Source organism: Fukomys damarensis, unplaced genomic scaffold, assembly GCF_012274545.1.
Source record: "Fukomys damarensis isolate Sample0158 unplaced genomic scaffold, DMR_v1.0_HiC HiC_scaffold_26, whole genome shotgun sequence".
NCBI lineage: Eukaryota > Metazoa > Chordata > Mammalia > Rodentia > Bathyergidae > Fukomys > Fukomys damarensis.
Window position 1 is genome coordinate 18,707,142 of NW_022900938.1, and position 25,418 is coordinate 18,732,559.

General features: G+C 40.5%; 1 protein-coding gene across 5 annotated transcripts in view; it reads left to right on the forward strand.

The window, feature by feature from the left end:
• LOC104850230 (dual 3',5'-cyclic-AMP and -GMP phosphodiesterase 11A) overlaps positions 1-25,418 on the forward strand; it is a 355,951-nt gene that overhangs the window by 284,735 nt on the left and 45,798 nt on the right. For all 5 annotated transcript variants that reach the window (XM_010607069.3, XM_010607064.3, XM_010607068.3 and 2 more), the window contains 3 exons: positions 1,866-1,966; positions 16,337-16,414; positions 22,311-22,374. In XM_010607069.3, the coding sequence (XP_010605371.1) occupies positions 1,866-1,966; positions 16,337-16,414; positions 22,311-22,374 (243 nt within the window). The remainder of the gene's footprint in view (positions 1-1,865; positions 1,967-16,336; positions 16,415-22,310; positions 22,375-25,418) is intronic.

Below are 25,418 nucleotides of genomic sequence, written 5' to 3' on the forward strand. Positions count from 1 at the left end.
TGTCTAAACATTAACTTTTACTGACCTTGCTTCTCAGGGCTATATTTCTTTTCTTTTCCATTTTTTTGTTTGTTTTGGTACTGGGGATCGAACTTGGAACCTTGCACTTGCAAGTCAGGCCGGGGAACCACTGAGCTAAATCCCCAGCCCTTCAAGGATGTATCTCTTTTACCAGACGATGCTGAATATAGGCCTGGATCTAAGCTGATTATTTTTCTATAATTTTTGGCCACTTTTTCAAAGGCCTCAGAATACCTATTTATGACTGATCCATGGGGCAACACTCAGGCAGAAAGATCTGGGCAGAATTATGGTGCAGCATTCCTTTAGTTGTTTGTCTTCTTCCTAATGGCCGAATTAAGGGTCTGAAAGAGTTCATTTGAAAATTATTAATACTGGACTTGGTCCCAGGGGGAACCAATATACTCTCGTCTTTAGTAATGGCAGGTTCAACCAGTGAGATAAATTAACTCAGGGGAGCCGATTATTGTGTGGTGCCTGGTAGGAGAATTTACTAATTGATATTTCTGGTTCCTTGAAAGAATTAATTTACCTCTCGCTGGAGCGTACTTTATTATCAGACAGTCATTTGCCCCTACTCCACCATCTTCTGGCTCTCAACACTCAGTTTAAAAAGGTCCATTTTTCAGGCCACATGCTTGTAAGTTCATACTTTATGCTAAGAAAATCTGACTTTTAAAGAAGAAGAGTAAGTGAATTGTTGATCACTTCACAGAAGGATTTTCACTGTATTTAAAAAAAAAAAAAAAAGACAGTGAAGCTACCTAGAGAAGCTCAAACAAATTTTGAAGAAACAAACATATTTTTCATAGGTTTGGATAAAAAGTTTATAACTGCAACTTTATGTAGGCAAAACTAAGTTATTCTGTGCCAAAAACAATGCCTCATATGCCCTGGCCACTCAGTAATTATTCACCATACTGAATTTAATCTACCACATGCTTCATCAAAGTTTATCCTAACAGTTTGATGTGCAGTCTCTTGACTTCAGCTGCATTGACAAGTTAAGACAGGGAGACTTTTGGTTTGTTATTTGTTTCTTTCTTTGTTTGGGTTTTCTTTCCTTCTTTCTTGCTTGCTTGCTTGCTTGCTTACTTGAGACAGGGTCTTACTATGTAGTTCAGGCTGGTTTGAGCTCACTGTTTAGCCTAAACTAGTCTTGAACTCATGAGATCCACTTGTCTTAGACTCCAGAGAGCTGGGATTACAGACATGCACCACCATGCCCACCCTAGAGAGGTCTTTGGGTGGGACCCTCCTGTGCACTGTAGGGTGTTTACCAGCATCCCTGGCCTTTCCCATTAAATGCCAGTAATGCCCCCACCTAATTGTGACCATCAAAAATGTCTCTAGATATAGTCATAAGTTCCCATTGAGACTCTTCCCAGTTGAAAAGCACAAGTCTAATGGCTTTTTCTCCTGTAAGTCATTTGACACCATGACAAGAATTTCCAGAATGTCAATTAAATTATAGTAGGGTCACAAAACTTCCCAAATGTTGTTTCAAATTCTCCACTATCTACTTCCATAGGAAATGGGTAGTCAGGTGGAACTTGTTGGCTCAAACATTCATATTAAAACAAGTCCAAACATTTTCAGAGCTTTTCCTTTGACAATACTATGCATGTGATAAATTGTTACTCAGTGGACCTCCTTAAAAAAATTCATTTCCTGGCTTCTCAGTGTTTGCCAGGCAATCTATTTGTATTTGTACAAAATTTTATTAAGTTTTTTAAAAATGATTATTGTGTTCCCAGATCTTTAATTTTCAATATAGGAAAAAAATGTAATCAACAACCAAGATTTAATGATGTCTTTTGTGACTTTTTACTTTCTCATTACAGGGTCACAACATCTTCGCTAATTTGTCCTCCAAGGAATATAGTGACCTTATGCAGCTTTTAAAGCAGTCAATATTAGCAACAGACCTCACGCTGTATTTTGAGTACGTATTGGCATTTGATCTATTTGACAAATGGATATCTAAAGTTCCTATAATTAATTTTCAGGTCCATATCAAGGGTTGCCTGTTATTCTAGCATTGATATAAATATGTAAAAGGGCTAATTTTTTTAATATTGTTTCTCACTTACCTAAATGAAGTTCTTTAAGGTTGTGTGAATAAAAGATGAGATTTGGGGCTATCTTGGGAAGTTTTCCATCTTTCTTCTGTTTCATGAACTCTGAAACTCCAGGCTCTGAAACTAAGTGATGGTTATTTATATTTTAGATACTGCCTATGATCACTGTTTTCAACTATTATTTCTGATCTGATCTATAATAGTGTTGATATGGTGATCATGATGATGATGATGATGAAATTTATTTTGATGGAAAGTTGACTAGAAAGCTTTCATTCATTCCTTGCTTCTCTTCTATTTCTATTTCTTAGAAGATCTGTCCCCCATCTACCTACAGTGCAACCCTCTCTAAGCAGAGAACTCCGCTCCTGCCAATCCCAGTGGGACCTGTGCCATCAGGTACCAACTCTTTGGGAAGCTTGGAAATTTCTTCCTCTTCTTCCACTGATGTACACAGTCATCTCCTGTGCACTGTAGGGTGTTTACCAGCATCCCTCTCTTAAAGACTAAACAACTTCTGTCCCTTAAAAATTATTTCATGGATCTCAGGGAGATCTTTAATTGCTTCTCAACTTGGCTTTATTTTACCATTTTTTTAAAACAAATGGAGCCCATTGGTTCCTCTGCTTTCTTTAAACCCATTTACACTTTGGGGAGCAGAATCCACTTCAACATTCCACAGAAACTGTACTCGCCGCAGCCCCCAAAGATTGCTGATAGTTTCTAGTTTTGTTTGAGGTATCTGAAGGTGTACTGACCTCTCATTGTCAGTTTCCGTTTTGCTTTCCCGATATCCAGTTTTCTTTATCTCTCCTTTTCAGATCTTTTTTCTCCTTTTTTCCCACCACCAGTTCTTGAACCCAGGTTCTTCTCTCTCTACTCAGATTCTCTCTCTAGCCTCACTTCTGTATTCTCTTGACATGGGTTATTACTCTATGTAGAAGATTGAAATTCTTCACTTTAACCCCACACACATTCTAGTCTGTATCTCCAGTTTCCGTCTCTAGAACCTTCAGTGATTAGAAATCTCCACTGATTTCTAAGAAAGCTGTAACTTCTGCTTGATTTTCGTGTCCCTCCATAATCTGGCCCAGCTTTTTTCATTTCTATCTTCCACTTCTCCTTCACGGGATTTGTTTGCTTCAGTGAGACTGGTTTACACACCACCCTTTGAAGCATGTATGTAGTGTCCCGCGTGCCCCAGTCATACCATTGTTCCTATGTTGGGCCCTGTCCCTCCACTTCCACAACTAGTTGAGCGAACCATCCTTTAGGTTTTACTTCTTCTGTCACTTTTTCTAGGATATCTCACGTCAATGCCTTTGAAATATTACGGGGCTTTAGCATTGCATCAGTTAGAATTAGGCTCTATTACAAGAGACCGAAAACTCCGAGCAACAGTGACTCACTTCTCTGTTACATAAAAGACATCTTCAGCTTAGCAATCTGAAACTGGTACAGTAGTTATATGAAGTCGTCAGGGACCCAGGCCCCTTCTACCTTTTTTGATGCTGCCTTCAATACATGTTTTCCACTGCTTAGCCCAAGATAGTTACTCAACTATAATGCCCACAATCCAGCAAGAAGGAAGAAGGAAAGGACAAAGGAAAAAAAAAAAAGGTGACGCAAGCTATCACCTATGAGAGTTTTCTGGAAGTTGCCACCTAACACTTCCACTTACATTCCACTAGTCAGAATTTAGTCACTTGGCCATACCTACCTTGAGGGAATGTTGAGAAACTCTTACTCTTGTGTAGCCATGTGTCCAGATAAAAACAGAAATTCTACTACTAAAGAAGAAAGAAGGCAGGTGTGGGGCTGTACCTGGCCCCCTATACCATTCCGCAGGCTTCACTGTTAGAGTCCATGAAGGGGTTATTACAAGATATGGTGGGAGGAGTTAGGCTTTCAGCCTCACTCTGGCATTCAAGTTAAACCTGGCGTATTGAGCCCAAGTGTCTGTATCTTCTCCCTCCTAAAACTCCTAGAAGTAATAATAAATGTAAAAAAAAAAAAACACATAAATCTATAAATCTTCAAAGAGAAAAGGAGAGGGCACACAAGTGACAAGAGCTGTCAGTACATTTTTGGAAGTGAAAGGCAGACTGATGGTGACCTAGCAGAGTAGAAATAGAAGGCATGACCCACAGCAGACAGCGCTGAGCAGAGCAAGCCAGTTTGTTCCGCGCTGCCTGGCTTGGAGAATAGAGACCAAAAACAAAATGTATTCTGAAAGGTGTGTGTGACGCTGAAAGCCCAAGACAAGGAGCTTGCTAATGAATGAGTTTACTGAGCCCTCTGAGCTCATGAAGTCCTCCACCAACATGGTCAGGTCAGCCCCCTTTCCTTTACCCCTAAAGACCAGAGGTTCATTCTATGGAGAAACAGAAAGAAGGGCTCTGGACTAAGGAGAAATACAGGGTGGAAATAAGGTGTAGCGCTCAGCAGGGCATTCAGCGTGGTGGGGGGTTCAGTGTGATGGACCCAGTCTCTGTGTCAAACACCCATAGTGCAGAGTGCAGGGATCTCTAAGGCACATCCCTGGGGCTGTCAGATTAGCAAAGAGAAACACAGAAAGCCCAGGCAAATTTTAAATTTCTTTTCTTTTTTTAAATTTTAAATTTGTGATAAACACTAAATGCTTGTTTTAGTGTACATACACACATGCACATGCCTCCCCACACCCCATGAAATATTTGAAACATATGTGCCTTAAAAATGTTTCATCTGAAATTCAAGTTTAACTGAGCTTCCTGGATTTTAGGTTTATGTAAGAATCTACCTCCTCAGCATGTTCATGCGTATACACACACACACACACACACACACATACACACACACCCCTCCTAGTTAACCTTTTAATTTTTTAACTCCTTACTATTGCATATAAACAGGCAACCAAATATTGCAGATTTTATTAACCTCCAATAAGACAAACAGGGGCCAAAAAACTGCTGCTACTATCCTTGCAAAACTAAGATATTGCTTCTATTAAAAAAAAAGAACAGGATGCTTTAAAAAATAATAGAAGCAGCCATGAAGAAGAAAGAGCTCTTGAAAATTAAAAACATTCTTGCCAAAATAAAAGCATTGGAAAATATAATCAATGGATAAAAGTCAGCAAGGTGGAAAAGATGCTGTTTATAATTTCATTATATGTCTTTTAGTAATTCTAATTATATATATACTTATTTATATTTCTTGGGTAAATATAAATTTTAATATCAGATGTATGCTTGAAAAATAAAAATCCCAGCTGTGCTGCTACCTAGCTGAGCCACTTCATGTATAAAATGGAAATTCTATCTTATGTGTCCAGTAAGTCGTGACACCCACAACCTCATTTGCTTTAGAGCCCATGTATTTCTCACATTTTGTGGCCCTCACGTTGGCTTAACTATCGTGACCTTCCATCTTTCTCTGGATTGATAGTCCTTGATTTGGAACTTACGGAAAGGCTATATCCTTTTAATATTTTTATTTTTATTTCTTGCTTTTGATATTTGCAGGATTTTAGGTTACTTCTCCCAAAGTAGAAATGTGTTCCCAAGCCAATTTCCAAGTAATTTTTGTGTGCGCACTGTGTATGTGTGTGTGTGTGTGTGTGTGTGTGTTACTGAGGATTGAATCCAGAGCCTTTGCATTTTATTTTATTTTAGTTTTTATTTTGAGACAGGGTCTCACTAAGTCACTAAGTTCTGAGTAACTTTTAAAGAGGAAAAAACAGGTCTCAGCACTTGGAGTCCATTTATCAAGCCCTGCTGGGATGTGAATAATCACTGAGTGACTGCTGGGATGCAGTCGAGGAAGTTAGTTGCAAGTCCCCTTCTCATTACTCTGTTCTTATCTTAATGCTGCAGCCCCAGCTAATGTTTGCTGACTCCCACAGAAGCTGGCCTGCTCTCTTTTTGTCATTGTTATTGTTCTTTAAGGTTCTCAATAACTGTTCATTCTCTAATCTAGAGCTTTGAGGGACTGATTCACTCCTTGTCCAAAGCTATGCTAAGGTATTGTCATCCTTTTACCCAAATCCCCGGATTCATAAAGGGAAAAGTAGCTACTAAGCACTGTCACCCAGATGCTTTTATGTAACAAACACATAATTGTGGTATTGGAAGAGGTCTTAGAAATGATGTCATCCAAGTCATCTCCTTTATTTTGCAGATCAGGCACTGAGGCCCAGATGGTTAAATAGTGCAGATTGGGCTATATAACTAATTATTGGCAAGGATGAAACCCATACCTCCTCTTTTAGGGTTTTCCCCATAATCACTATATTCCCTATTAAACAGAATCAAGAAATACATGTTATTTGAATTAGAGATATATTGTATGCCAATATTGACCCTCCTAGGTGTGCTTTAATGCATTAAAAATAAAAACCAGCCTAGGTTTCCATGCCCTGCTCCCAAGCACAGTTGGACATAAGGGCTTGCCTATAGTTTATTTAGTTTAGAGAATAAAAGGGAGAGTTGCTGGAGTAAAATGGGGAAGCAGCAAAGACATTATAAGGACGCATTTCCCTGTTGACCACTGCTTTGGCCAGCTGGCTTTGAAGGACCATCTGAGAAGTCTCATGTGCTGCATCAAAAAATTGTTTCCCAGAGCTGGGGATTTAGCTCGGTGGTTCCACCACCTGCCTTGAAAGCTCAAGGACCTGAGTTTGATCCCTGGTACCAAAGAAAATAACAACAAAAAATTGTTTCCCAGCCCCATCCTCATCAGGTGAACTTTGCTTTCTGGGGTGTTGACTCCCATGGACTTCAGGCTGCATGTGACCAAAGACTAGGGAGTCAGAGCCATCCTCAGACCTCCACATAGAGTCAGAGCAGGCCAGGGCCGAAAATATGAGGCACCCGAAGCACCTGTGGCAGGTGCTGTGGTTTTAGTTGCAGTGGCCACAGCTGGAAGAAGACAGGGGTGTGAGGACGTGAAGTAGCTTCTACGACCCTGACTACTCAAATCAAAAGTCATGACAGAGTTGAAACTAAAAGGACGCCCTTTGTTTATAAGTTGAGTTTGTCATGAGAGAAGCCATATGATATTTAAGCTTGTGTCTCATTTGTTTCACTTAACATTATGGTCTCAAGGAACAAAATAAATGATAGATATTAGGAAGTAGGGCAATCAATCTCTCTCAAATGGGAAGAAGATCAAAAGATGCAGAGAGGGAGGAGGGAGAGGAAAGAAAGGGGATTAAAAGAAGGAATTAGGAAGTTTTATGTGCGTCTACCAGCTCCATATCAGGAATGTAAACATTATGTACTGCAAACATGTATAGTAAAAATGATCATTTAAAAAATTAAAAATTGTTATCTGTACACACACACACACACACACACACACCCTAAAAGAAAAACTAAAAGGACGCTCCCCTCAGAGGAAAAAGGTCATTCTCAAAACAGCCAATATGGGCAGGGCATGGGCCCGTGCCTTTTAGATGGTGCATGGCTCATTCTAAGGGGCAGGAAGCCACGACATCCTCTAAAAGGGAAAAATGTAAGGTACATGGAAAGGTGGAAATGCTTTAAGTATGATCACAGAAAACCTACAACTTTAATATCTTAATGGCTTTTGAGTGTCATCAGGATGCTGGTCCACAAATGGCATACAAAAGCAGAATTCACAAGTCTGAAAAACAAAATCAAACAAAACTCTTGATGTGAATGTCTAGGTTTCACAACCAAAGTCTGGGGATTAATTATTCAGTCTGATTTTCCAACTCACTGAAAACTCAGTCACTGCTGAGTGATTTTCTGAAATTGATTTCCTGTGCCTATTTCTGAGTCCTGCAGTGAATAAGGCTTTGATAATTAAATAGTAATTTCAACAGCTCAAGCAGGAATTAGATATACCCTATCAGTAACCAGCCATGTGACTTTGACAGAGCCACTCACTCTCTCTTTGCCTTGGTTTCCTTGTCAGCAGTATGAGGATAAGCTTTTCACCCTTGCCAATCTGCTCGGGTCCTTGTGGCAGTCAAAGGAGATTACCTATATGAAAGAGCTTTGATAATTTAAAGTACCTTATAAAAAGGAAATCATTCAGCCAGAAAACTTAATAAAATATGCACCATAAAAGATGACAGTTGGGGTGGGCAGAGAGAGAGAAAGAGAGAGAGAGAGGTCTAAAATCATGAGTGTTAAAACTTCAAAGAGATGCCACAAATGCCCTATACCATTTGCCTGCATGTAAGTCAACAAAGATGACCTGTGCAACTTCCACAATTAGCAATGAAAGCAGCACCTGATATTTCCTGAGTGCTTACTTAGGAACTTCACATACACATTATCCCATTAATACTGAAAGCAGTTCTGTGAGGCAAGGTAATGTTGTTAACACATAGAATGCATGCGGAAACTAAGGTTTGGAGAAAATCGGTAAATTGCTCACAATGTTAAATAGTAAATCTAAGGTTAAGCCAGTAGTTGTACGTGGGATGTTTTAGACTATTCTGCCATTCTCTCTGCAGTTATCTAACTGTTTAATGGTACTAAAGGGAAAATGGAATAAAGGGGAGTGTGGGGGTGTCAAAGTCACAGCTGCTCAGGACCTGTGAGGCTAAGGCCACTGTCAGAGGCTCTTTGTTTGCAGTTGAGCTAGACTGGTGCATCAGGATTTGGCACTTGGTTTTCTTTCTTACAGTTATGGACGCTGTTGCTATTGGGTAGCAACACGTACTTAGCACCCTTACGAACACATGTTGTGACTCTAACACTGCATCTGCTGCCTATCAGACCTGCTCTATGCCCAGCGCTGTCTAAGCATTGCATGTCTTCCTGTATGTTGCTAGGATGGAGGCTCCAGGCATGCAGACTGACATCCTGGTAATTAGCTTGCTTTTGAAACTCCAAAACTTGACGTGCTGTCTGACGTAATCAGTTCTCAAAATAATACTGTTTTGGGCTGGGAGTTTAGCTCAGTGGTGCCACTGCCTGCCTTGCATACACAAGGAACAGCATTCGATCCCAAAAACAAAAATAAATAAATATAATAATAATAATAATAATAATAATAATAATAATAATAATAATGTCAGTATTATTATCCTCACCTTAGAGATAGATACCTGGGCTTACAGAGGGTGAGGAGTTGGCTCAAAGTCTTCAAGTCAACTCTGATCAGGTCTCATGCCTCAGTCCACTCTCTAAGCAGAGAATTATCCAACAATTTAGAATTTATAAGTCCACCCAGGTGCTCAGTGCTTTTCAGACTGGTTTTCCAACCTAATCGAACTAATCTTCAAGTTGAGAATTTGTCACTTTCCTTTGTGCTCTTCAAACATTCATCAGCAGTTATGGGAAATGCCCAATCTAATTGCTTTTTGACCTTGTGTTTCCAAGAGGTAGTAAGCAGCATTTCTCAGAAGCATTTGATGATGACAGCAAAATTTGCTGAACTATTTTGAACTGTTTAGATTAATAGTAAGACAATTTATTTAAAAATATAGAAGTAGGGCCAGGGATTTAGCTCAGTGGTGCCGCCACTTTCCTCACAAGCACAAGGATCTGAGTTTGATCCCAGGTACCAAATAAATAAATATTTTTTTAAAATTAAATAAAAATATAGAAGGAATGCAACATATGTTTCTACTGCTCTTCAGACAAATATGTTCATTCATTCTTCATTCAACAAATGTTGATTAAGAACCTGCAGTGTTCTACATTTTCAACTTCCACAGTTGCCTGAACTCAGTAGCAATTGATGCATGGTGAGGTGTTAATACCAATAGAGCTTAGCACATTACTCTCTCCCAAACATTCTTGTGTTTTAACAGAGCCTGATGAGTTAATCCACTGAAACTATTCTAACATTAAATGACAAGATACATGGTAGGTTGATGTGAGAAATATTTTGGTAGTGCATAGACACACTTCAAAGCATTTCAATGAATACTTACCCCATACCCCCATCAACATGATATCATAACTGAGTGGAAAGAGAAATTCATCCATTTTTGTAGTAAGACTGGAGAGTGAACCCAAGGTTTTCTCACTGAGCTGCATCCCCAGGCTGTTTAAAAATCTTTTTATGTTGAGACAGGGTCTCACCAAGTCACTAAGTTTCCCAGGCTATGCTCAGATTTGCAACCCTCCTGCTTCAGCCCACCAGAATTCTGGGGATACAGACATGCAGCATGGCTAGCTTTATCCAACTTTTTGATGCCTGCTTTATGCCAGGCACTGTGCTAGTTGCTGGGCAGACACAGGCAGGCGAGATAATTCTTACCTTCAGGGCCCCAGGCACCCATGAGAAAGAGAGGAAACCGTAATAGTGCACCACAGAGAGTGCCACAGGCAGGAGACCACAGGCAGGAGCTACAGAATGTTCCATTGAGCAATGGCTTAAACAGCTGCTTGGCCTGGTGATTATGATTTGACTGAACTGATGGTTGGAGTCTTGTGTTACTTATTCTTCTACCATTTACAACATTTAGAATAATTCTAGTCTTCCCATTTCCTGCATTTTGCCAATTATATTCATGCTACCAACACCAGCTCAACATCAAACAGAACACTTTATTCAGTATCTCAGCTGGCCCTTATCAGTACTAGAGTAAAACAAGGAAAAATTCACTTAAAAATTAAATACATATTATGAAATATAGTTTTTCTTTAGTCATAATCACTGAAGTTAACAAGCTGCATATTAATTTTCTATTCCTCATGTTTACTTTCTATTCTCCTTTTAAGTAAAAAAGTCCAGAAATCTTTCCAGGGTCTGCATTCGGTCCTTAATGGCAAGTGTATAATCCTCCTGTGGAAAAAGCTGTAAGAACACTGAGAGATCGGAGCTCCTCCTTCCGCCACCCCCACCCGCCTTCCCTGCCCGTGCACTCCCCACAACTCCTCCCCGGCCAGCCTGGAGCAGAAATTTCAGGGGAGTCACAGTGTGATTTTCCACTTAGCAGTAAACCTTCCCAACATTCATGCACTTTTAGGATGCAAAGCAGTTAGATGAATAGATAGATAATGATATGTATACATACATGCATATATATATATATATATATATATATATATAATTACAAAAAGTTTCTAATTAAAATGCTCACAGGAATGGTGATTTCTCATTTTATAAATAAAAGATACCTTACAGATAAATTTCGAACCAGAAAGATTCTCAATATAGTGATGGCAGACTGGTAAGCAATCTTTTAAATTATTTTTGAGGATAATTTTAGCAGTTCTGTTCAAATGATGCTTTTTTAAAGACTGCTATTTTTCTGAGTGGAACATATGTCAGCAGAGCAGGATAAAAGCCTAATAAAAACATATCTGATTATAAATGAGATTTTCCACTAAGTTGCTTTTCACTAGCTGAGGTACTTGCTATTGTCCTTGAAAACCTAGGTTCCCAAGGATCTACGTGAGAAGTTAAGATAGCTCCTCTTGACAAAGGAGTCTGGATCCAGGGGGCATTATATAATTTTGTGGATTTTTCAGATGTTCATTTTAACCATCCCATGTTCCTAAAAAATGCCCTATTTCTAACAGTTTTATAGATGCTTGTGCTCGTGACTGTATCATCCACACACATACACATATAGATGCTAAAAGAAGCAGTTATATGGGCAAACTTATTTGCAAAGCACAGTGAATTTCCCATCACTGCTGTGTAATGACTGTCATGAAGGAGACAGTCAGAAACACGCCACCCGCGGCTATGAGCCACCAACCCAGCTCCGGCCTCTTGCAGCTATTCTTTGGAGGATCCTCTTGTTAATGATGAACCTCTGTCTGGAGTTGGCTTTGATTGGAGCAGCCTCTGAGGCTGTCACATCTCATGAGGGCTGGCAGCGAAAAGTGAGCATAAACTCACAACACCAAAGGCTTACTGGCCCCAATGGCTTGTACTACACATAGTTTACCAAGATTATCTCAGAAGCTAGAAGTGGGAGGCTGGGGCATTGGTACCCACACAGATCTGCCCATAATCACTTTACCTTGAGTGTCCTTAGCTTTAAAATGAGAGTATAGCAGATTTCTCTCAAAACTTCCATACAGCCCTCACAGTCTAACTATAATAAACTCAAACACTGAAGTCATTCTATGACCCAGCAATTTTATATATACATATATACGTGTATTCACACATATTTATGCAAATACTTTCATATGCAGACACACACATATGTACACACACAGAACTCACAAATTCACAAGGAGACCCATGTGCAAGGTTGTTCATTGTAGCATTATATGTAATATCAAAAAAATTGGAAAGAACCTAAATTTTCATCATCAGGAAATTATGAAATAAACAGCAGGGACCGGGGATTTAGCTCAGTGGTTCTACTGCCTGCCTTGCAAATGCAAGGTTCCCAGTTCAATCCCCAGTACCAAATAAATAAATAAATAAACAGCAGTATTAAAATACACGCAGTACTATACATCGGTGAGAAGTAATGGCATGAATTATAAATAGTAACATGGATGACTCTCACAAATATCCAATGGAAACAGCAAGTCACCAAAGCATATGTACCCTATGATGTTATTATCTAATATTTTAAGACATGCAGAGCCATACTATGTACAGCTTCCATAGCACAGTAATATTATAAGGCTATGTGAAGCTTAGGAGAAGGTCATGTTATGGTGGGCGGGAGGGACAGTAACTGTGCAGAGATGCCCAGGCCTGACAGCACTGGTACAGCTTTACTGTAAGCTGGGTCATAGTTGAAAGCTCTGTTTCTACTGTGTAATTTTTATACCTTTTAAAATATTGCCAGGTGTGATGGCATATGTCTGTAATCCCAGCACTCAGGAGGCTGAGGCAGGAGAATCGCTGTGAGTTTGAGATCAGCCTGGACTACATAGTGAGTTCAAGGCCAGCCTGAACTGCATAACAAGACCCTGTCTCACACACACACCCAGAAATCGATAAATAAATAAAAATAAAATATATTAAATATGCATAAAATTTTTGTTACGTGAGATTTATACATCACCACTTCTAAATCTTTCTGCAGCCTTATGAAACTGATTCATCCCATCTCCTGATCAAGAAGGTCTTTTTTCAGGAAGTTTTAAAATAATTGTAATGTACCTCAGTTTAAACTTTAAAACATCTATTCAGCTATTCATGTGACCACATATATTTCCGAATAGATGGGGGATATTGTTTCATCAACTTGTGTTTAAGACTGCTTGTGTTTAACTTGATAATATTATGGTAGGCAAGAGTGTTCCTTTACCTTCTGAAGTCATAGCCAAACCTTGGGATGGTACAGCAAAGAAAATTTATTGAAAACTGGCCACACTTTTGTCAGTGGAGGGAAAATCAAATCAATATGCCACTTTTTTATGTCTTAAGAAAAGATTCCTCTCATCTCTCTTCTGTCTACCATTCCCTTGGGGTAGTGGCTATTCCCTTTCTTCCTGATATGATGGAGCTTAGTATCGTTAATGTCATGAGGAACCTATGATTGACTTTGGCTTCCATTTATTTAGGAGGTTTATACCAGAAATTCTAGCTATTGAAGTTTCCATCATTTGGGATTTTATCCCTATGATGCTGTTCAGTTGTCGAGTCGATGATTTGCCTTTTAAAAGAAGGGATTTGTTTTCTGCAGTGATTAATTAGCGCTTAGGGAATATGCCTCCACTTTGCATCGAAGATGTTATGCTCTGTACACTGAACATTCATAGATATAACAATAGTTAGCGGAAGCCAGTTGTGTTCTTATTTCATATAACTCGGTTCCAGTTAGAATCTAGTCAGCAAGAATCTGACAGGGCTTTCCTTGAATAGCTAGTGTGTTGTTTTTGTAACTTAATTTCTCCGAATGGCAACTGTGAAGCCCCTAGAACAAATCATTTGCATTCTTTCATCAATTTATCAAGTATTTATTGAGTTTCTACTACATGTCAGACACTATTGCGGCACTGGGGATTTAGGAATGAACAAAGACAGGCCAGCCTCTGTCCTTAGAGAGCTTACATTCTGATGATTACTTGGAATAACTCCAAGGGTGGCAAGGATGATATCTGACAGGCTCTTTCAGAAAGCTTTCCATGAGCCTCCAAGTTAAGTAACCCCCTCTGCCCTCCCAGAACACCTGGCAGATCTTAGCTGCTCGGAGCGGTTGTCATTCCATCAGGGGGCTCTTGTACCCCAGCTCTGCCACTCACCAGCTGTGAGGCTTGGGACCAGGTAAACGTAAGTATCCTTCCTGAGCACCTAATTTTCCAAGCGCTCCAATAAGTGTTTTATGTTTTATTTAACTTTTGTACCAAACCATCAAGGTTGTATTCTTTTTTGAATAAGAAAATTGAAGGCCAACAAGACTGAGTAATAGCCAGAAACACAAGAAGGACCCAAGAGATGTTGGGTTCACCAGAAGCGAAACTAGAGTGAAGCAAGTGAGAGCATTTGTACAAATGTGGGGTCAGATATTGTCTGTATTTAAAATTTTTGTTCACCATGTTGGTGGGGTTTTTTACATTTTTTACTAATATTACTTATCTTGGCATGCATTTAAATTTTGTGCCCGTGGTGAGATCCTCCCTTATCTCACTCTAGTCCCAGCATCTGTAGTGGTATCATTAGTATGGCATTGGAAGGGGGAACTACCTACTTATTTATTGTTTGCCCCCGCTAACCTCTAGGACATTCAAGAGCAGTACCCATGTCTTATGCCTATAAAACCTAGAGTGGTCTCGGCACACAGTACGTATATGTTCAATAAATATTTGTCAAACTCACCTTTCCGCTCCACAATAATTTAGAAGACTAATTTCTATTCAGCGAAAGGAGAGAACCTCAATCTCCTTAGATACTCTTTAATTCATTATGTATTATGAGTAGCAATACTATTAATATTATTTTTGTATTAAACACAATGCTCGGTGCCAAACACTTAACACACATGTCTCAAATTCTTACTACAAACTGGACACTGAGGTTCACCACTACAGAGTCACTTGCCCAGAAGCTGACAGATAATGTGATCGTCAGCACTAAGCCCAGATCAAGGTGAGCAGAAACCTGGGCTCTTTTCCACTCTACCATCTTTCCTAATATCACACTCTGATTTCCACCCTACATTTGTCATGGTCGTGTTTTCCAAAGTGCACTCAGTAAAACACCAGCACTATATGCAATTCTGCAGTTAAGTAAGGTTCAACAGACTTTTCTACCTCTGTATTTCTAGGCTAGAGTGGGTGTCTCCAAGAGTAGTGTATTGCAGGCAACATTTCTCAAGCCTATGTGGCCAGGTAATACCTTTCCATGGAGCAGCTCTTCAATCTTGTGTGTGGCATGCACTTTGGGAAATAGTGGGTTAAGACCCTTTAAATCCTTGGTAGTAACAAGAGCGTAAAAACTTGGGAACTGATTCTTAAAATGGTGATTCCCTCTTTTTTCTTCATCACTATAAAAAAAAAAAAAGACATAACTAGATTAAGCTTGGTTTTGAAAATAGGAATAAGTCACCCTACTTTCACAACTTTAAGATGTTCCTTCTTTATCTTTTCCACATCTGTACATCTCCAAGAGTATATTCATAAGGATGCCCATGTATCACTTCAAATATTCTGGCACTGTGATAAATGCTTTGCATATGTCATCTCATTTAATCTTCGCAGAGACTCTTTGAGTTAGCAAATATAATTCCCATGGGAGATATTAGGAAACTAAGGCTCAGAAGGGTTAAGTAACACCTCAGAGTTCTACAGCAAGTAGGTGACTACAGCACTGTTTAAACAGTTACTTTCTAGCTCCCATAGCCTTTGTGTTTAAGCTCTGAAGTGGTGAAATACTTATTTTAGAGAATGAACGTTCACCTTGAATTTACTACCAGGGAGTTTATATCTTATCTTGGATCATCATTCAGCTTAATTCTATGCTGAATGATAAAAGAACATTCTGAAACTGTTTCTGCTGTTTATTTGTCCTTGCCTCCCTCCTCTGACTTTCAGTGAGTGTCACAGGGCTTCTCAGAACATGATCCTAAATGCAGGACCACGTTGTTTTCTGTTTTATGGCTCTATAATCTTTTCTTCTGTAAGTACATTCAGAAATGACTGTGGCTTTTTCTTGAAGCCTCGACATTTTTTAAAAAGTGATTTATTTTGATTGTGCTTTCACCTTATGATTTCAAAATTAAGTTACTTGGTGCAGGTAGTCTTATATTTTCCCCAATAAATGTGTTTATGTCACCTCACAGAGTGAGAAATTTCATTTCCAGGATTTTTTTCCTCTTCTTTCTTCATTTGATTTTTCTGCAGGAGGAGAACTGAATTCTTTGAACTTGTCAGTAAAGGAGAATATGATTGGAACGTCAAAAACCATCGTGATATATTTCGGTAAGAAGAAGCTCTTGTTTGTGTGTGTGTGTGTGTGTGTGTGTGTGTGTGTGTGTGTATTTTTGTTATTTGAACATTCAGCCACATTTTTCTGACAGTCCTAAGAACATAACAGTGATTTTTAAAATGACAAATCTTAGCCTACACTTACAACATCCCGAGATTAGTTGAATAACTAGAGACAAGATTAAAAATGTATTTTTGTCTTATAATTTATTATATTTTTATCTTCTCTCAATAAATCTTTCTTCAAAATAAGAAGAATGAGGTCCGAATTAACTCAGTTCCAAGCATCCATGATTTCTTCTTTTTCTTGGGGGTGGGGAAGAGTACCAACTGGGAGGAAAGGGATTTTTTAACCCTAGATACCATTGTTAGCCAAGCACAAAGAAAAGGAGAGAGTTAATTTTGCTTTTCTTTAGAGACAATAGACTTTGTGGATAGAAAACCAACTGGAATCATTTTGGTGCTGAAAGTAATGAGTCTGTTCTAAACTTTGCATGCATGGGACTTGTTTAAAAAGGTCAGCAGCAAACCACAGCTGTTGCGTGGCACATTCTGCAGCCCTCGAGAAGGTCAGGTACCGTTTCTCTTTACCTCACACCCCGTCTTTGCAGCTCACAGGCCCAGACCTGCTGACTTGTTTTTTTTGCTGTCACTCTGCTGGGGTACTGGGAAAGCTTGTGAGACCGGGGTTAGTGCACAAGCAGGCACCCGCTGGAGTCTCTCCAAGCCAGATCCCTATCACAACCCCCATATCTGCTATGTAAAACATCTGCACCAGTGGAAACACAGGGCTTTGCTCCCCTTCCCTGTGCTGCTCCCATCAGTCCTAGTCTCCCGAGGCCCTCCCACCCAAGGGCCCTCTGCTTCGCCTCTCTCTACTTTAATATTTCTTCATGTTACCTTTACAGACCTTTTTCTTCATCCCTGGGGGTAGAGGGAAGGAGAGAGAAACCTTCCTCTCTTCAAGACTAGCACCTCTACCGTGTCCTCATTCCACAGCCTCCGTCTACCTCGTCCTCCGCCCTGATCCCACTGAATCAATTGCTGACTTTACTTGCATTTTCGAAATCCAGTTTTGTCCCTCATGATGTTTCTAGCCTCGAAAACATGCTTCTACCTCCTCAATCACAACATCACCTCCGAAAGCTTCCCTTCCCGAGGCCGTCTTGGCTTTCTCCTTCCCTCCCTCTTCGCTTCACTTGCACTCCCACGTTCTTGCCAGGGAATTTTTAATGTAACTTTTGATTCTGTGAGCAATACTGTAATAAAGTAGATCGTTACAGATTAACACCCAGCCTTCTTTGCGCTTTACCCCTTCTTACGCGTGTTAACAGCTATCTTTTTGTCACGAGTCTGTTGTGTCTTTCTAGATGATTGCCAACGTATGTACATGTCTGTGTTCCCTTAGGAAAAATACTCTTTAGCATAAAAATAGTTTTGTTCATTTTAACATAGATTATATATTTCATAAGATTACTGACACTGAGAAATGGGAAGAAAGGAGCTAAGGGTGTAGGGAAGATGGGACGGGTAGGGGAAGGGTAAAAAGGGAAAAGAAAATAATGTGAGAGGATGAAAAGATGGAAATAAAGTGGTTGTAGATGGGGAGGGGAGGAGGGGGTGAAGGGAGGGCAGGGACAAGGGGAAAAATGAGAACCAAGACCTGTCATGTGGAGGTACAAGATCCCAACAATGAATGTAAGTGTACTGTATCCCTAAAATGTACCAATAAACTCGATTAAAGCTGAAAAAAAAACATAGATTATATATTTCAATGCCAATCTCTACTTGCTTTTCTACTTAACTGCATGCCTAGTAATTTTTCTCATGTCCATACCTCATCTTTTTCATTGCATAGTAATTCAAAATATGGAGTGACCGCGGAGTATGTATTCATTCTTCTACTGAGGAATTAAGGCTATGAAGCATGATTTCCGCTTTGGAAAGTCACCGATCACCTCCCAGCATCAAATCCTGCAGTCTCTGTTCTCTTCAGCCTTTTGATCACTCGGTAGTCCCCAGCTGCACTGGCCTGGCCTTCCTTAGCTGTCTCTTCAGCCTCACAGTCTGCAAAGCCATGCTCTCCTGGAATTCTCACTTTCTTTCACAATCCTCCTTCCCCTCTTTGCCCTTCGCTAGTCCTTCTCCCTCCCCTCCGTAGGCAGCGGTCCCCTAAGTACCAGTGTTCACTTCTTTTTTCTTTCTTGTTCCTCAGCACCTTCACAACTTGAGCTATCATCTTCTCAAACAACTTTCAGCTTGTTTCTTGGGCCTAGTCTCTCTTCTGAGCGCCACTCCTAAAATGCCAGTGCTCGTTCCGCTCAGTGTTTCCACCTGGTTGTTTCCCTGCAGAGGTTTTTAAGATTTTTGGCAGGAAACCCTAGCAGGAAGAACTCTCTTATTTGGAAACATAGGATACAAAAATAGAGACGCACCCAGCACTCTCCTCTGCCTCTAGATCTGCCCTCCCAGCCTCCACTATTGCATGGTTAGATTCAAACCATGGTGCTCCAAGGGTGGGGCTCACAGGAGCACTTTCTGTACAGAATGTAAAAACAGTAATAAGTCAGCTTGCTTTTTATCATCACCATATGCCAGCAATTCTAAACAAAGTCAGTGATGAACTGCTTCTCCTTGGGGAAAATCTTTTGTTGATATAAATTCTACATCATTGCTGAGGTTACTGTTGGGGATCAAATTAATTGTCATGAAAGCTTCAGGTTAGCACACGTTTATTACTTTCCTTTCATTGAACACATACAGCAATGTAAACTGAAGCTAAGAATGGCCAGGTACACAGTTGGCCCCACAAGGTGGACTCTGACACCCTCTCAAGGGGTAACTTCCTGTTTGAAAGCTTCCTAACTCAGGTGGGTGTAGTTTGTGCCCCCAGCTTTGCAGAACTTCATACCCCTGCTTTTCCCAGTACGTGCAGAATAAATAATGATAGCACCGTGATGGGAAAGATGAAGAAACAGAACTTAAGTTTTTTCTATTCTGTCATTTCATGTGACCATTTATGGCTTTTATTTGAGTTTAAAATTTAAAACAGCGAAACGGGTGCAAGCTGGAACATGCAATATTTTCATTTGGTAAGGGCAAATTTCAAATCCTACATTAAATTTTTCTACAGAATTTGGGTATACTGTATCTTTAAAATGAAAGTTTATACCTTTAGTTTTTTCTAAACTGCAGAACAAAATTGAGAAGATAATCATCACAAGACTGTTACTGAACTGATGTTGGCGTATAGAGGAGAGCCATGTTGAATAAACTGCTGGGAGAATAGGGTAGCCAGGCACCGCATCAGCTCCCACACCCAACACAGAAGGGAAACAGTGGTGCTCTCCTTCTTCTAGATCTTTCAATCACTGCACTGAATGGATTGACACAACCTAACTGTAATTTGGACTAGAATTAAACGATACAAACTCCCTTCCTACCCTCTTGCTCTAGAAAAGAAATGTTACTTCATCCAGAGGCAAGATCTAAAGAAAAACAAATCTGATAAATGCAGGCACCCTTCGGCTGTTCCTTTGTAACCAACCTTCCTTCCTTGCCCTTGCCTTTCCATTTTCCCTGCCCTTCCTGGTTTGAGGCTCTTATAACAATTTATGCTTCCAACTGCTTCCCCTCCTGCCCTCCACTCTCTCCTTCTTCAAAGCATCTTCACATCCTCCACCTAGTTTTCTTCCTAAAGGTGTAACCAGGCCCCACTTGAGTCGCCAACCCGGACTGACTCCCCACCTTGATTGACTTCCCAGGGGCAGTCAGATAGAGGTTTCAGACTCTCCACCCATCCTGCTCTCTTCCTCTTCCATCCTCCTCTGGATAGACTTTCTGCTCCACTGTAGAGTATTCTTTAGAGAGAAGATTTTTCTGACTTTATGGCTTCCCATGTTAGCTCTGGCACTCCCTAAGTGTATAACTATGGGCAAGTTACCTAAACCCTGTGAGCCATAATTTTTAGATCTGTAAAATGGAGATAGTAATAGCTTCCTTGCCTCATATAAAAACTTTGTCTAGTCCTCGCTTCAGCAGCACATATATAATAAAAACTGTCACCCTGAAGTAGCTGCTAAATAAATGCTAGCTGTTAGAAGTATTGTCACCTGAGTCCCTAACAGATACTCAGTAAACTTGTTGATCAACTGACTAAAATGGTATGAATTTGAGAAGTTTCAAATGACCAATCCACTAATACCTAAGTAATTACCCAGCTTCCCATAAGGAAGTAGGGAACCTCACAGAGATTATTTCCTCTCTAGGAGATACTGCGAATCTGGTTTTTTCTCCTCACAGCTTTCACCTCTCGGGCATGAATAGAGCCTACAATGAGAGGTATTGGAGTGGAGTGACCTGGAGTCTGATAGCTTTGGGGTAAACAGAGTCCTGAATCCTTTACTCCCCTCGGGAAAATCTCTCCATCTTTCTGTTGACTTATTTGTAAATAAAAATAATATCACCTACTTCTGAAGGATGTGATGAGGATTCATTTAGCTACAGTTGGGAAAGCACTTCGTACAGAGGAAAGCACACGGTGAGAGGCACTGTGGAGGTACTTGTTTAAGAAGTGCAAAAATCGGGCTGGGGATTTAGCTCAGTGGTTTCACCACCTGCCTGGCAAGCGCAAGGGCCTGAATTCAATCCCCAGTAACTAAAAAATAAAAACAAAAATTTTTAATAAATAAATAAAAATAAGAAGTTCAGAAATGAAGAAGAGACTGATGTGTCTCTGCACAGTGCGTACCATAGGGATGTTTGGAGTTAGATGCATCCTGAGTGCTGATGCTAGTACTGCCTGGTTGTGCTGTGAATGACCTATTGTTATCCGTGACTCTGTCTGGTTCCCTGGAGAAATTTCCTGAGGAAGTCACACAAACCCCACCCCTCAGGAAGAGGCCCCTCTACCGTCTGGGCAGCAGACATGTTTCCTAGGTGAGATCCAGCAGGGTATAAAAATGTTAACACCTGACAGCAGGAATAATCCCTCTGACCTCTAACAGCACACCCCTTTCTTCCAAAAGCAGTCAGCCAAGATGTGACTTCCCAGCTCAAGTCCTGCGTTACTTTTCATCACATACTGCTGCTTTTGGTGCAAAGAAAGCAGACCTGGGACGAAGAGTGTCTTACTTTCCTCCTTCCCATTGCACTGAATTATAAGCTATCTACAATTTGAATTATCCCCTGTGTGTTTCCAAGGTTCACTGTGAGTCCTTGCTAAATTTGTTCCTCAAAAATCTGACTCAGATCATTTCTGTGCTTTCTTATGTGATCAAATTAATGAGAGCTGCAGCTGAGTATGTTTCTTCTTCATAATGCTTATAAAACATTCTGGGAGCCAGGTAGTAAACTGGAGGGAAATGGAGCGGCTCTCCCCCGTAAATCTTTGCTCTGCGGAGCCCATGAACATGAAGGCGCTCCTTGGTGATGTGTGCCTCGCCTCTTTGATGTGGGTTTTCTTCCTTTCCCATCAATCAGCGATAGGTCAGTAAATAGATTCATCAGCCATGTATATAATGTTCTATACGGATTCTCCTGCTTATAGTTTTTTTTTTAATCACATTGTCCATTATAAATTATTTAAACAGAGCTTGCTTGCCTCAGGTATGGAGGAAGTTATGCTTTGCCTTCCTTGATTTGCCGCTGACAAAACAAAAGGGCCACCAGAGGCTGTGTGAGAGCTTTGTCTTCCGAAGCAGAGTGGCCGCATGATGGAGATGCCCAACACGGGGACTGTAAACAGTGCTGCCCCTGTTGAGGGAAAGAAGACGTGAGCGAGCAGCGTTGGCCTCATTTCCATTTTATTTATTTATGTATCTGGGACGGGGTTTGTTTAAAAATGCAACAAAAGATTATTCAGGCTGTTTTGTTGGGTTCTGTTTTTCAGATCAATGTTAATGACAGCCTGTGACCTTGGAGCCGTGACCAAACCGTGGGAGATCTCGAGACAGGCAAGTGGTGATTAATGGCAGGGCTCGGCCGAGGGAGGGCTGGGGGAGGGGATATTCCCAGAGCCCGGGCTGCCGGCACGGAAACCCTCCTCAATTTGCATCAGTATTAACGCGGGGTAAAAGAACAGCGCCAGGCTCAGCCACGACGTAGTTTATTGCAGGCAGGGCCTTTTCTTCATCGTGCCTTCACTGAGCAGTAGTATTTCTGACAATGAGGTTTTTGTAATGTACTAAATCTGAATAATACTTTGATCATTTTTAAGGCAAGCATCCCAAAGGCAGTGTTTTTGAATAGTTAATTATGTCTTAGCACAAGGTTCTGGTTTTCATATCTGAAAAAATGAAAGGAAATTCTGTCTTTTCACTACAAATACAAAACAGATATCAGAGGGCTCTGCGGCCAAAGTACGAAGTAACAAATTTAATTTAACCCCCCCCCAATTAGGCCTTTTACACCTGTGTGTTTATTGCTGCCCCCAACATTAGTTTTATAGCAACAATAGTTTTCAATCAAGTATCTCACTCAAGATCCTTGATTATTGATAGTTTTTAGGGGTTAATAACACTAAATTTTCTCTCATGTAATTTATAATCAGCTTTATTGGTACATTTTAGGTACACAGCATAATAACATTCATCATTGGAAATTTGTACCTTTATGTAATCTATCTTGGTTTTTATTTATGAGAAATCTCACTGTATAGTCCTGGCCAGTCTTGAATTCCTGGGCTCAGGAGACCCTCCTACCTCGGTCTCCCGAGTACTGAGACGAGCTGTAGGCTCTTTAAGTTTCAGGAGGCACCTACTATATGCACTGTGGGTTCAAAAACAAGTTGGCACCTTAATTCTTAACATCTTAGGAAAGATGTCAATAAATAACTGCTTTGTGCTTTGTGTATATTATCTCATTTGATCCTTTAAAAAGAATCCTCAGGCTGGGGATTTAGCTTAATGGTTCCACCACCTGCCTCCCAAGTGCAAGGTCCTGAGTTCAATCCCGGATACCAAAAAAAAACCTCTAAGGTAGGTATAGCTACTGTGGTAGACTGAAGAATGGCCATGCAAAAGTATCACGTCCTAATCCCTGAATCCTGTAAACATTACCTTAGGAGGAAAGGGTGTCTTTATAAGTATGATTAAAGCAAGGCTCTCACAGATTGTCCTGGATTATACACACAGTCCTAAATCCAATTATAAGTGCCCTTAGAGATTGACCAGAAGGCGATCACACATTCAGAAAAGGAGACTGTGATGCAAAGATAAGGCAGAGATTGGACTGATGTGGCCCCAAGACAGGGAATACCAACAGCCATCAGAAACTGTAGGAGGCAAGGAGCACAATTTCTCCCAGAGCCTCCAGAGGGTGCACAGCCCCACCAACTCCATATTTGTCCTGGCCCTCAGTTATGATAGAATAAATTCCTGTTGTCTTAGCCAAGTTTGTGATACTTTGGGGTGGTTTTAGGAAATGAAAACAGTTATCATCCTGTCTCACAGGTACGAAAGATGAGGCTTAAACAAGCTAAGTACCCTGAGGTCCTCTAGCTACTAGGTGATGGAGCTAAGACTATAACCTAGCAGATTAGGTGCCAAGCTTCCATTCATTTCCTTTTTTGGGGGGGTACTGGGGATTGAACTCCGGTCTTTGCGCTTGCAAGGCGGCCACCAAACCACTGAGCTAAATCCCCAGCCTGCAAGCTTCCATTCTTAATAATGTTTTATGCTTTCCTACATGGGATGCATCAATCAGCATTTTTAAATGATGCAAATGTATCCACAAAATACTATGTTAACACTAGACCCAAAACTTCAGTGGTTTAAAACAGCAGATTAATTGTTTATGAAGCTGTGCATCTAGGGTGAGCAGGCCCTTCTTTATTCTCATTTTGGACTGGGCCGGTGGAGCAGACCCTCTCTGGATCATTCTGGCAGAGGCCTTGGAAAGTCTTGCACTGACAATTCAATGTCCCCTTCAACAATTCATTGGTCTGAACTAGTCATGACCCCACTCAAGTGAAGCACTGAATAACCCTTCATGCCCCCAGCAAGCAGAAAGCCAGGGATACTTGGTGAAGGCTTCACTGCCACAGTTTGGCCTTCTAATCACCAAACCTGTTCTCCATGATTCTTACAGGCAAATCATATTCACTCTTTATCAAAGGAAGACAGCCCCCAAATTTTACATCCGTTATAGCATCAGACTCAAAACCCAGAATGCCTAGCTGCTATGTGCCCATCTGGACAATAGGTCTGAATGCAAAATAAATACCTACGCATACCCAAAATAGTGACTAACGCCCACCCAAAACACAAAGTACCCATTACATTGCTCTCAGTCGGAAGGCAGAGATGAATGACATTTGGTAGGTAGTGGTCCATGGCAGCTCCAAAACCCCACCAGCATTCACTATGAGGACCCTTCACACTGTGGTGGGCAAGATGCTCTGGGAGGTGCTTCCCAGAGCATTATTTTCTGGGGCCGTTAGATCCTCCCTGGGAAATGATTCCTCTGCTGTCATCTTCCTTGGCATTATCTGAAGGTCAAGCAGCTTTCTTAGACTGCTGCTCACCCAAAGAAGGCTGAGAGGCCAAGACTTACTTTGCATAGTCACAGGCTGGTGTTTTCTTTAGCTTTAAAATACTCTTCAATGCCATTCAGCTCTCTCTGTCTCTGATTGTACTCATTGCTGTATGCCAATAACCAGAGCCACAGTTCTCTTCTATGAAAACACCTCAGATTGTCTATATTTCTTTGCTTCCTTACATTCAGGAATTAAGAAATATAGTAAGCATATTTCCTTCCTTCTTTCTCTTTGTTTTCTTTTTTGTTTGTTTTTTGCACAACTTAATTCTAGAAGCATGTATTGCACAGGCTTCAGTAAGAAACCCATGTCATTAAATCATCTCTCTGAGCCATTTTTGCCAGTTCTTTAAAAATATGCTGTGCAGGGCTGGGGATTTAGCTCAGTGGTCCCACCACCTGCCTCATAAGTGCAAGGACCTGAGTTCAATTCCCAGTACAAAAAAAAAAAAAAAAAAAAAAA